The sequence below is a fragment of the Drosophila virilis genome, chromosome 2, assembly GCF_030788295.1.
Source record: "Drosophila virilis strain 15010-1051.87 chromosome 2, Dvir_AGI_RSII-ME, whole genome shotgun sequence".
NCBI lineage: Eukaryota > Metazoa > Arthropoda > Insecta > Diptera > Drosophilidae > Drosophila > Drosophila virilis.
Window position 1 is genome coordinate 27,115,243 of NC_091544.1, and position 13,364 is coordinate 27,128,606.

The 13,364-nt window shown below is 40.3% G+C and overlaps 2 protein-coding genes across 4 annotated transcripts; one reads left to right on the forward strand and one right to left on the reverse strand.

The window, feature by feature from the left end:
• Positions 1-203: 203 nt before the first annotated feature.
• On the forward strand, positions 204-9,472 carry mfrn (mitochondrial iron transporter mitoferrin). Of its 2 annotated transcripts, XM_070207562.1 has the most exons (8): positions 204-334; positions 390-836; positions 1,070-1,223; positions 6,468-6,556; positions 6,620-6,744; positions 6,814-7,049; positions 7,409-7,570; positions 7,627-9,472. In XM_070207562.1, exons 2-8 carry the CDS (start codon positions 808-810, stop codon positions 8,044-8,046), a joined length of 1,215 nt encoding a protein of 404 aa, XP_070063663.1. In that variant the 5' UTR covers positions 204-334; positions 390-807; the 3' UTR covers positions 8,047-9,472. The 2 variants fall into 2 exon arrangements, with proteins under 2 accessions (XP_070063663.1, XP_032289671.1); XM_032433780.2 differs by having other exon boundaries at positions 390-1,223.
• On the reverse strand, positions 9,444-13,288 carry BOD1 (Biorientation Defective 1). Of its 2 annotated transcripts, XM_015170400.3 has the most exons (5): positions 12,934-13,288; positions 12,130-12,875; positions 9,949-12,078; positions 9,762-9,784; positions 9,444-9,660 (listed from the first exon to the last, which is right to left on the reverse strand). In XM_015170400.3, the coding sequence occupies exons 1-4, from the start codon at positions 13,155-13,157 to the stop codon at positions 9,768-9,770; spliced, it is 3,117 nt and encodes a 1,038-aa protein (XP_015025886.1). In that variant the 5' UTR covers positions 13,158-13,288; the 3' UTR covers positions 9,444-9,660; positions 9,762-9,767. The 2 variants fall into 2 exon arrangements, with proteins under 2 accessions (XP_015025886.1, XP_002056126.1); XM_002056090.4 differs by lacking the exon at positions 9,762-9,784 and having other exon boundaries at positions 12,934-13,287.
• Between the last annotated feature and the right edge of the window lie 76 nt (positions 13,289-13,364).

The following is a 13,364-nucleotide window of genomic DNA, read 5'->3' on the forward strand; positions in this document are numbered from 1 at the left end:
ATAACAAATCGGGCGTTAAATAGCGCTTGATTTTTATTCTAATTTATAAGCTTATACGTTTAAAAACGTAGTGTCTTTTGTGCTGCTATTAGCAGCACGTCAAACATATATTATTAAAAAATTCCAAAAATATCGATAATATTTTGCGCTGCGTATGCAGCGTGACCGCATCATTCGATAACAGTCAGTGCAAGCTGATTTTGACATTCCTTTTCGTGTGCGTTTTTCTCACATGCTACATACACACACACACGTGCACAGCCCAACTCGCAAACGATTTAGGATTTGTAGTTGGCCAAGAAATTAAATGATTTTACAATCAATAAACATTTTCGTGAGTTATTTATAATATACAAAGCTTATGCTTTTATATTCTAGCATATTTTTAGTACACATTTTATAAAATGCGCCACGGCAGCAGCGCACAGTGACAGCAGCAGCAGCAGCAGTAGCAGCAGCAGCGAGAGCCACTTGAGCGCGAGCGAGCAGCAACAAAATCGGCAACAGACAGCAACATTTCATTATTGTTCGTCGTGCGTGGAGGTGGAGCACCCGTCAATTATAGTTTCGCGTAGTCTCATTTTATCCGCCGTCCTCTATACACGAACACACACTCATAACCGTTAACACGGAAAAGGCTGAGACCGTATTATACAACAAAATTATAAGTGTGCAAATTAAAGTACGCCGGCAATCGATGTGTATTTGTCCTTCAACTTCAACACAGTTGCGTGGCCACAAAGCTAAATCCCCACCACAAATAATTATTTTCAACGGCAACATCGAGCGTGATAGTGTGCCGTGCATATGTGTGTGTGTGTGTATGTGTGTGCAACGTAAGGCAATATCATTAGCCAAAGTGCGTGCTCGCTTATCAGCTGCTCGCTGGTGGCAGTACCTGTAAACTCGCTGCGAAAGTTGCGGCGAAAGGCAGAAGCGAAGAGAAATCACACTGTCAAAGCAAAAGAAACGCCAATAACGCAAGCAACGCAAGCGGCTACTTAAAGTTTTTGTTATTTTTTTTTTTTAATTTGAAAGGAAAATCTAATAAGATTTTTTTTCTTGGAAGCCAAAGTCAATTCCAAATTCCAACAGAGGCCAACGCCATGAATATCGATGACTACGAATCGCTGCCGACGACCAGCGTCGGCATAAATATGACTGCTGGCGCTTTAGCGGGCGTATTGGAGCATATTGTCATGTATCCGCTGGACTCGGTTAAGGTGAGTTTATGCGTGTGTGCTTGTGTGATGCTGTTTTATTTTTCCAATGAATGCTAAAAGCTGTGTATGTGATTGAAGTGGTGCATAAACATAGCGTACCTAACCTCACAATTGCGCATATCTCAATGTACTTCCCATGTCTGAGTGTGTGTGTGTGTGTGTGCGTGTGCGTGTGGTTGTGCCTGTTTTCGTCTTATGCTTGGCATAATCGTGATGTAATTCCTTGAACATTTGCTGCTTAGCAATGCGCGCGTTGCTCGCCGCTTCACCCCCTCATACAGCGATGTTTTTTTTTTAGCCCAGCTCAGCTGGTAGATTTGTGTCATGCTGTCCGTTTACCCAGCTATTCGGTGCTTATCAGTGCACGTTCTTGACGGTTTTATAATATATACTATATATTGTCTGATAAGATTAGTTTCGCATTTCGGCGGCATCGTGATGGATGTTCGGTAGCTAAGTCACGCATTATGATATAATCTAATAGACCATATCGCATTATACATATATATATACATATATATATATAAAGAGCGCTTCGACTAGCGTTCTTCGGTGCCAAAGTCTCTTTTTATTTCACAATTTGCATTTACATATATATGCATATCAATTCGTATGCGTATGTACTTTAAAATACAACAGCATGAGGGCAATAATGATGTTGAAAATCGTTGAAAATGATATCAACGTTTAGTCTTACATCGACTTCTAATTAACTCTTTGTGAGCTGATAAAAAGTCAAAATAGAAACAAGAGTTTCATTATTTAAAGTGCACGACTAGAAGATATCCCGTAGCCACTATGATTCTTATATACCAATACATGTGTTTGTACTTATCCAAGAGAGAGTGAAAACTTTTTAGCATAATTGTAGGTTACTTGAATTTTTGAGAATCGCATAGAAAGGCAATTGTAAAAGAGATAAGCAGAGAAAGACTAAGACCAACAAGAGATGTGTGCACATAATTTTAGCTAAACATTTGTTCTGATATGAAACCACGTAATATTTGAAACAAACTTGCATAACATGTTACCCCATAATATCCATTTGAATTGAGTATAAAAAAGTCACATAGATCATTATAGTGTAAATATTCCATTGAACTCGCAACTGTATAAACTAAATACTTTTATTATATAGTGATATATACGTGATTGAGTGCTTATATGCGTACTTAACCATAGAGCGTCATTGCGGTTGTTCGCATTTATATGTGCATATTATCTTATAAATATGCATATATGTACAGTATGTCAATAAAGTGTTTTTACTAACAAAAAAAAACTAATTTTTTGGGTTTAGTTGAAAATAAATGTACCTAAAAGTGAGAATTTTTTTTCAATTATAATTTATTTCGATTCTATATTTCTCCTAGAACTTAATGGCAAAAAGAATTGTTAAATAACATTACCCAAACATTTTATAAAATTAAAAAACTAAAAACATTCACATTTTATGCTGTCAATAAAGTGTTTTTACAGCTACGGTAAATTGTTTTGCCGTTCTCTTTTGGGTGATCCCGTTAGATTTGGGCCCATGCGTTTTGGCTTCTCTTGTGTCTTCGACTTTTCTTGTCATTTTCTATTGCAATTTATAACGTTTTGCTTTAATTTTATGAAAAATAAAATGCCAGGAAAAAGAACAACTTTTGAAGTCGCTCAGCTGGTGTATTATAACCATCAGATGGGACGTCAAGTCTCGGAACTGGCTGATATGTTTAATTTATCAAAAGCAACGATATACAACATATTAAACAGAGCCAATAAGGAAGATAGGCTAGAGGCAAAGCCAGTATGTGGTCGACCCTGCAAAATTTCTGACAGAGATAAGCGAAAAATTCTGAGAAAAATTGAGAAAAATCCACAAATTTCGCTTAGGGATATTGCTCAGGAGTTCAAGGAAGAAAGTGGTGTTGATGTGTCACATGAAACTGTCCGAAAATTACTGAATTCCAATGACTACACATCACGAGTTGCCAGGAAAAAACCTCTACTATCGGCGGCGAATATTTTGAAGCGGCTATCGTTCGCTCAAGTCCATGTAAATAGTTCGAACGATTTTTGGAGTAACGTCATATTCTGTGACGAAAGCAAGATGATGCTATTCTACAACGATGGGCCATCCAGAGTCTGGAGAAAGCCACTAACAGCGTTGGAAAACCGCAATATTATTCCAACCGTTAAATTCGGAAAACTATCAGTGATGGTGTGGGGGTGTATTTCGAGCAAGGGTGTAGGAGATTTGACCTTCATTGAGAATACCATGGATGCTAGACAATATCTGAGCATTTTACAGACACATCTCGTCAGTAGTGCACAGAAATTTGGATTCTATGAGGACAATAAGCCAATTTTTAAATTTTACCAGGACAATGACCCGAAGCATAAAGCTCATATGGTAAGAGTTTGGCTGTTGTACAACTGTGGAAAGGTGTTAGACACTCCACCACAAAGTCCAGATATGAATCCAATAGAAAATGTGTGGTCATATTTGAAAAAAAAAGTCGCAAAGCGGAGTCCAAAATCAAAAACTGATTTAAAAGCTGCTGTACTGGAAGAATGGCAGAAGATTCCAGAAACATACATACAAAACCTTATTGTTTCAATGAAACGGCGATTGCAGGCTGTATGTGACGCTAATGGCAGCCACACAAAGTATTAAAAAAAAATATTCCTGTTTTTTTAACATTGTTATTTAGTAATAAAGTTTCGTGTAAAAACACTTTATTGACAGCATAAAATTTGAATGTTTTTAGTTTTTTAATTTTATAAAATGTTTGGGTAATGTTATTTAACAATTCTTTTTGCCATTAAGTTCTAGGAAAAATATAGAATCGAAATAAATTAGAATTGAAAAAAAATTCTCACTTTTAGGTACATTTATTTTCAACTAAACCCAAAAAATTAGTTTTTTTTCGTTAGTCAAAACACTTTATTGACATACTGTATATGCAAAGTATAAATATGTAAGCATGCACTCAGCATGGCTGATTCTTGGCTTTAAGCGAAGTACTCGGCTGCGAGTGCAAGTTGAGTTGGTTTGGGCAGCCGAACGTTTATTGATTTTCTCAACGGAATCACAGAAATATATATAAATGTCATTTGTCGTATTGCTCAAATACGATCCACATTTGACAGCCGGCGGGCAATTAAATGCCAAACTAAAGCTGGCTAGGGATTCCCGGCGTCATCAACAGGCGCGTAATCACAATTGCATACATATATATATGTATGTGGTTATGTATACGTATTTATTGTCGCGCTGTGACGAGCTAATTTCTAGGCATTACGACATTCAGAGTAGCCGCAGAAATAACAATAACAAATATAACAAAGTCGGGTAAAATGCTCAATTGAACGGCAATTAAACAAACTATTTGGTTCTTGTTGTTGCTGCTGTCTCATGCTTTAGTTTATAAATAATATTTATTAAATTTTCTTTTTAAATGCTGATTTGCTTTTTTGTTGCTTATCAAGAAATTGTCGTCGTATATGGAATCCCTGCTGGGGGGGTTCGTGGATTTTAGATTCCTTCTGTGAAACGCAGCTGTGGTAACTCTTGTAGTTAAGGAAAAACCATATATAGCAGTAAATGAGGTGCCAGAAAAAAATGCTCAGAAAGGCTAAATCCATAGCTGAAATATTTGAGACTGGTCTTGGGAAGGTCGAGTGGCATTTTGGGAATAGAAAATAATGAAGAGAGTTCCAACTCGACTTAAGAAATACCATTTACAGCAAATTAAAGAAAATAAGATATATATATGTATAAAAAATAACCCAAAATGTTTCTAGGGTATAGATCCGTATCAAAGTAGTAACAATAAGAATAACAGTACTTCAGTGTGTCTTGTGTAACAATGATTGCCAATTTGTGGTGAAATAACCTTATTTTTTTGTTTTGTACAAGTATTTATCAGAGTGCGATTGTTCACTCTCTAGAGCATGTATATATGTGTTTGTTTTAATTATAAACAGCTTCGATTGATCATCGTCGGGTGCTTGATGTGGCTTTTGACTTGGAAATGGTTGATTTCCATCACCTTGAGCTGGCTTCTCGTTGACGCTGATATCGTCTCCGGCATTGTTGATAGCAGCGGGCGTTTACATATTCACTTGATATATAGTTAAATATAATAGAATAGAAACTTAAATAGCATACAGAATGAGCCATATGCATATACACACATATAAGCTGATAGCCATTGTTAAGGCTAGATTACCCTTATCGTGTTCGTGTCGTATTCGTTGCCAGGTCTCACTAATTTATTGCACGGATGCTGTCAAATTGTATGCCCTACAACAGCTATCTACTTACTCTGAGGTGTATAAACCCTGATCGCCGTTTTGCCTAGCGCTAAATTTCTATATCGATTGAGTTGCCATTACGCCACACTTTTTCCAAGAAAATAATTAGCTACAATGTAGATCCTATCCGAGTTAACTTATGCATGCAGTTGATGCAACTGAATCGTAATATATAGACGACCTGTATAGTAAGCCTCTCTTTCTGCTTACGGATCGGAAATGAGTTCTAAATCGGTGATTTCCGAAATTCATCTGCAAATTAAGAATTAGTTTAATATGCTCTCTTTGTCATTGAATGTTCAAGAGCGTCACTCAATTAAACATGTTTCATGATTTTTTTAGCTTCAGCTTTTGGAAATAATGATTGGTGAAATTAACTATTGCAATTCGTGGGTGACCGGCGCCAATTTTGTTTTTAACAAATGTGTCTAGACTTTATTAAATAGAGCAACAGTAAAAAACAACAAACAAACCTCTTATTCTATTGGTATACTTATTCATTTGTATTTATATGATTTGTTGTGCATACGTTTGTAGTTCGAAAAGTTGAAGATTCTTAGAAATGTCAGGTCATTTTTATTTCTGAGCAACAGCAAATATTAACTCTTGTCTATAAAGTGCAATCTTATCAAGTCTTTTAGGAACACTAAAAGATCTGTGTGCCGACAAATGCAACCTTCACTTCTTCTAGCTTACCCGTTTGTGTTATGTACACATGTTTCCCACTCCTTAACAGAGTTTCTGATGCAGATTCACTTTAATATACAGCGTATATATAACAAAATTGTTTACCGATAATATAATTTCATTCAAAATTCCATTGACATTATTGCATTCTGTAACTTCCATGTAAACTTAATTTCCTTTTTTCCATTGATTTGATCAGCTAATTGGACGTCAGGAAAATGTTATATACTAACATATATTTTATTATATTTGCAGACCCGAATGCAGAGTCTTACGTCGCCCACAGCGCATTTGAATATAATGGCCACGTTGCGGAACATGATCTCGCGGGAGGGGATCATGAGGTAAGCGTTTAGGTCAATTGAAATTGCAACAACAATTTAATATGTGTTTATCCTTCCTGACAGACCCATACGCGGAGCAAGCGCTGTGGTACTCGGCGCCGGACCAGCCCATTCATTATATTTTGGGGTCTATGAGATGACAAAGGAATCGCTGACGAAAGTCACATCACACAACCATTTAAACTACGGTGCGTTTAGCTGCAGTCAAGACCCATGTTATCATTGTTAACTGTCGTTGGTTCTGTTCGTTTTTATAGTATTGTCTGGCTCATTGGCTACGCTCATACACGATGCCATTTCCAATCCCACGGACGTGATCAAGCAGCGAATGCAAATGTACAACTCGCCATATACCTCGGTTATTCGCTGTATGCGGGACGTGTACCATAAGGAGGGCTTGCGCGCCTTCTATCGCTCCTATTCGACGCAACTGGTCATGAATATACCATATCAGACAATTCATTTTACCACATACGAATTTCTACAGAATATGGTAAGCATTTTCTAATGATATACTCTATAAATAGTTTTTTTTTTAACTTAAATTTTTTTAAGAGAGTGCTTAGATCCGAATTAAAAACTATTCCTAAATGTATGCCCTGAGAATGTCAAACCTATTTGAGAGACAGATACTTTTTAAAAACCCCATGTTCGTTTTAAACCCCCTAGTATAACAAAATGTACGCCCTTGAAAACGCTAATCAAGTTAACTAAAGATAATATCCAAGTTAACATGAATTGCTAACCTTTAGACATTTGCATATAAACCATTCGATCACCAGATCTGGCAATCAATTCCATGAATTACAATTGCAAAATTACTTTAATTTACTTCAATTTCAATTTTCTCAGTTAAATGTGGAGCGCAAGTATAATCCAGTTGTGCATATGGCAGCTGGTGGAGCGGCTGGCGCTGCTGCAGCGGCTATAACGACGCCAATGGATGTGATTAAGACGCTGCTTAATACGCAGGAAACGGGTCTCACCAAGGGCATGATCGAGGCCAGCCGAAAGGTGCGTGCCAAATGGGAATTACTCAAGATTGATTGCATTTAATGAATCCCTTGCAGATTTACCGCATGGCTGGTCCGAGGGGTTTCTTTAAGGGCATCACGGCGCGTGTGCTCTACTCCATGCCCGCTACGGCTATTTGCTGGTCTACGTATGAGTTCTTCAAGTTCTATTTGTGCGGTTTGAAACCGGAGGATTATAAATCGTCAATTACTGGCCGCTCAGAGCTGGCCAAACCAGTGCCCAGTGTCGACTATGTGCTGCCCAAGAGTGAGTCCGATGAACAGGATGTGGAGTTGGCAGAAGTAATGCCCAAAGATGCGACGACGTTGCATCCGGCACCGCCGACAGTAAATGCGTCCGGTGCCATTAAAACGGTTTGTGAACTATCCACGCGAACCGCAGCGCCTACCATTAATCTGCATACGAGGCACACGGAAGTGAAAAATCCATATGAACGGGGCTTCTCCAATACGTAAGCTGGGCGCGTGTGTGGGCGAACGGCCGTGAGCGGGGCCAGCGTTCGTTAGCACGTTAACAGCAGCGACTAAAAAATAAGCGTAGCTTTTAGTTAAGAGAGCAGCCGAAACGGAGAACTAGTTTAATATATATATATATATGTATTTATATTTGTATATGTATATGTATATATTTATTGTGGAGGATGAGGAGAAGACTGCGATGGTGTCGGACACGGCGTTTGAAACGCCTGGCGACTGCCATTGCCCGTCCTCTGCCCTCCGTTCTGGCTGCATGTTTGAATACTCGGCGCGGAGTCGGTGAGAGAGTTTTATCACTCCATAGTCGGAGGTTAAATTGTAGTTGTTGTTGTGCACAAAACTCTCGCTCTCACACACACACACACACCTAAACACCCCCCTCCCCCAACAACAAAAAAACAAACACACACACACGATACAGTCATCTGCGAAATTCTTGTTAAAAATACTGCTAATAATATTGTATCTATGTTAATTGAAAAATGATGAGAGGAAACCCACTTGTAAAATACTATTACCTAAAATTATGTATTACTGCGATGATTTTTTTAAAAAACAAATTTAAAAGTATATATACATATACATATGAATATATTTATGTTTATGTTGTTAAAGTAAAACAAAATACAAAACAAACGCGCAATGCAACTACACACACACACACACACATAAACAAATAAAACAATTTGGAAAAAAAATAATTAATTTGTAATCGAATTACAATTTACACAAACAAATTATGCTGTTACAAACAAACAAAAAAAATCAATTAGTTTCGATAAACAACTGCTTATTGTATTATACAAATATTTGTATGAGGCAACAGATCGTGTCGATTGTCCAGCGAGAGGTGCCTCCAATTCAATGGCCGGCGCTTGATTGTGATGCTTACTTGTTAAAGTTTTAATATTACTATTATATATATATATTTTTTTAATCGATGTACCAGCTAATCAGACATGATAACTATAATTGATATATGCTCTTAAGTACCAAAGTTTTTAGGCTATAAACAAAACAAAAAAGGTTCAATTCTGTAGATGACGTCACAATCAAGTGCACGGTGCAGGCACATAGCTGCAGCCTCGGATTATATATCCCATATATACACACAAATACATACACACACACACACACACACCACACATAATTATTACGTTTATTGTTTGTTATTTTTATTTATATACATGCTTATATATCTATTACGAAATTATATATGTATATAAATATTGCACTTGCTATTTGTAACTGTGAACTGTAGCCCCTAAAATTAATACGCATTATTGTTAAACAATTCAAGAGACAAGCAACAAAAAGAGAGAAACAATGAATTTCCCCCTCCCTCAAAAAATAATTAAACGGCGATAAAAAAACACTTGTTTTATGTCAAATGCAACAGCAACAATTGCCCTTTTATATTTGTATATATGATTTGATTTGTGGTTAAAGTGTTAAGCACCAACTAGAGGATTGAATCCAGGCCGCGACGGCGCGAACGTTGCGACAAAAGTGGACGGGGCTTATAGAGATCATCGTTCGTATAGCGTTGCTGCTGGCAGAGCTTCTGGCTGAGCCTTCTAGCGGACAAATCGCCTGTGAATATATATATATTTATAAATAATAGATAAAAGCACATTAAGAAAAAATACAGATAAAGCAAGAAATGGGCTGTGATAGATACGCTGGAGGCTTACCCAGTTTTAACACTTTAGAGAAACTATGTGCGTTTTATGGATATATAGGGTATGCGTGCGGAGGGCATGTGAAAAGAAAATAAAGGCAGTATGTACAGATGGATATATAGATATACATATATATATGGAGATGAAGTTTGGTAGTTCCACCAGCTAAGAGTTTATCTGCCTATGGAGTGTTAGCTACCTTTTTCATGCTTTTCCAGCTCTTCGTTCTCCTTGGAATTGACGCTTATCTCTGATGGTGTGGGCGACGTCTTTGCATCGTCGCGACGAGTTCTTTTGGCTTTCGCATTTGGACTGCCTGAGCTGCTGTTGCTGCTGGTACTGGAACTGCTGTGCTGCTTGGAAGAGGCAGCTTCGCTGCTAAGGCGACGTTTGATTTGGCTGCGGCGCGGACAGCTTGTTTCACCCAGCTCGCCTAAAACATTGAGCAGCTGACGCCGATCCTTTATATGTTGCTCAATTAGCTGAAGGCGCGCTTTAAACATCTCAGAATCCTCCTCGAAGTGGGTAATGGTGTCGCTGGCCTCAGGTGTGCCTTCGATGTCGTCGGATTGTGTGTTGGACGTTTCTTCTAAGCTTATAGATTCCTTGTCGGCGACCTCCGTGTCAGCTATAGCGGCTGTTGCTACCTCAGCTACGTCTAAGGGCTGCGGGCATATCTCTGCGTTCTCTGGCTCAGCAGGCATATCCTTTACGCTTTCGTCCTCGGTTGTCGCCTGCTCACTGCTAACTGGCTCCTCAATTGGCGTCTTTTCAGGTTCAGCCGAAGCGTCAGAATATTCAGTTGCGGTTGTAACCTCTGGTTCGACAACTCGCTCATGCCCTGTATCTGTTGGCTCCACGGATTGCTCCAGTGGTTTTGCATCATATTCACTAGATTCGGTCTTGGTGCTGTCCTCCGCTGGCATCTGTAAGGCACCTGCACTGCTCAGCTCGATAAAGCTGGCCGTGGATTGCTGTAATATGTCGCTGATAATGACCACATTGCTGGCATGAACAAGCTCAGCTGCCGGCTCATTGTTATCTGTGCCATTGGTCCCATTCGTTTCCGAGGCCTTATTTCCATTCTGAGCAGCTGTTTCTGTGGGTTTCTCTTTGTTTTGCGTGTCAGCAGGTTCTGCGTGGGATTTGCTTGACCACCCTGGTGGTTTACCCTCATCATTCGAGTCCGTGCTGTGGCGTTTTTGTAGCTTCGCTTTGACCTCATTATGATCATCTTGAACCACTGGTGCTATAGAATTGGAGGTGGAATTGGAAGTTGAATTTGAACTGGACTTGTTGCGATCACGATCACGTTCCCGATCACGTTCGCGATCCCGATCGCTGCGCTTTGAGTTTGAAGACGAGCTGCCGCTACCATTGTGGCTGCGACTTTGATGACTATGACTATGGCTTTCTCTGCTCTCGCGACTTCTCGGCCTGTCGCGATCCGACCGTGACGTCGACGAGCTGGACTTGTGTTTCTTGTGCGTTGATGAGGATTCGTGACGAGTTGACGAACGTTTAGAGGATGAATCATGATTGCTGCGACTGGATGTGGTTGAAGCGGAGCTCTTGTCATATTTAGAACTGCTGCTCCGGTGCTTAGAACTGGATGAATGTGATGTATGAGAGGAGTGCTTCGAGCTGGAGGAAGTTTTGGTCCGCGATTTGTCACTTTCCCGCGACTTTCGCCGCGGCCTGTCGTCAGAGCGCGAGTGTGAATGCTGACGACGGTCCTTGTCCCTCGAGTGCGATTGTTTCTTCGTCTGCGAGGACGAGGAAGCGGAGGCAGGTGACGCCGTAAATTCGGCTGTTCTGTTAATATCATTTTTTATATCATCTATTAAAATTGGAAGGGTTGTGGATGTGTGCTCAGTTTCGTCTGCCTGTGATATATCTGCCTTTGAGTCGTTCACCGTTGCGTAGTCCACCTTTGATTCGTCTGCCTTTGATTCGTCTACCTTTGCGTCGACTGCCATTGTGTCGTCTGTCTTCTTATCGTCTATTCCAGCTTCGGCTGTTTGCCGCAAATCTGGTTTTCTTTCTGGCACTTGTGGTAGTTCGGGCAATGGAGGTAGCTGGGGCGTTGTACTATCTTTGGCTGTCACTGGCTGAGAGTTTGGTGTTGATTCCGCAAAGAGACCAAGGCTGCTCTCCAACGATCGATCAGATTCAGTCGGATCAGGTAGTGGTTTTGGTGTAGGCTCCATGGCAACATCGCTAACATCATTTATATTGGCCTTCACCTCGCACATGATGGCGTCCTCAATGGATAGCGCATGCGTGGCTCCGTTGTTACAGTCCGACAGGGAGTTTCTGCGCTCAGTGCCTGCAAGGAATTATTTATAATACAAACACTTTACGCTCACTTAACACTTACCTTCGAATGTAATTGCATCCTGCTTGATGTCAAAGTGCAACTGGCGACCGCTGTTAACGTTTGCATCGCTGGAATTCTCGTTAAACTTAGGCATTTGCGCCTCCTCCGATATGTTGGCAGCTATGTTCGACGCTAATTCCACACTGTTGTTGGCCGACGTTGGCTGTGGTGCATCTGTGGAAGCAATTGTTAGGCGACTATCGCTAGATACCTGTGATAGCTGTGAGGCTTGCGAGGCGCCAGCGTCTTGCGAGTCAATCGCAAGTTCCTTGGCATCCTTTATCGAATCAGATGTGTTTAGCGAGGCATTGTTTGTGTCTTCCTTAATGCTGCTGGCCGGTTCGAATGCGGGGGATGTGGTATCATCATCATCGAGAATATCTTCACCATCCACACCAGGAGGCAGCTCATCGTCCTTGCTGTCATCCTTAGTATCCGACTTGACAGTCGCACGATCGGAATCAGGACTGATTTGTTCTAAGTCCGTTGGCAGCAGGCTGGCAGTTGTTTCCACTTTAAGCAAATTACCGCCATTCATATGCCTCAGGCCATGTCCAGTGTAGGGGGGCAAGGGTGGAGCTGGCAGCAGAGGTGGTCGAGGAGGCGGATTTGCTGGCGGCGGGGGTGGCGTTATGCCCAGATATTTATAGGCAATGCTTTCAATTTTTGGCTCAAATATTGTGGCTACCTTCGGGTTGACTACTTGATCCACTATATGATCAACGCCCTTGTCCAGCACATCGGAGCTGCAAATATATCAGATTTATAACGGAAAAAGCAGCATAAAAATGCATTTGGACCCACTCAAGCAAATGTTTGCGCAGTCGTTCCCGCAGCTGCACTTTGTTCGTATCAGGTGTCCAATGTTGCTTGGCCAGAAAATCATTTACAGCAGTCTCGACGCGATTGCGTACGTTCTGGTATGCTGGCTTTGTGTCAACATCCGCTAGACAGCAATTGAAGCGAAACTCGTCAAAGACGCCCTGTGATTTCACCTCCTCTATGAGGGTCTTTACAAAATTGTCCATATTACGTGGACGCAACCAACTCGTGCAACAATCTAATTTTTATTTTGGAATTAATGTTTTTTTCAGAAATATTGCGATGTGACCGCACATTTCTCACGTTAAAAAACCCAATTTATTAAACGCACTATTAAATGGTATGCGTATTTGATATCGCCCATTCGACACTTGTGCAACACTGGCATGAGCATATCGATAGGAATTGAAATC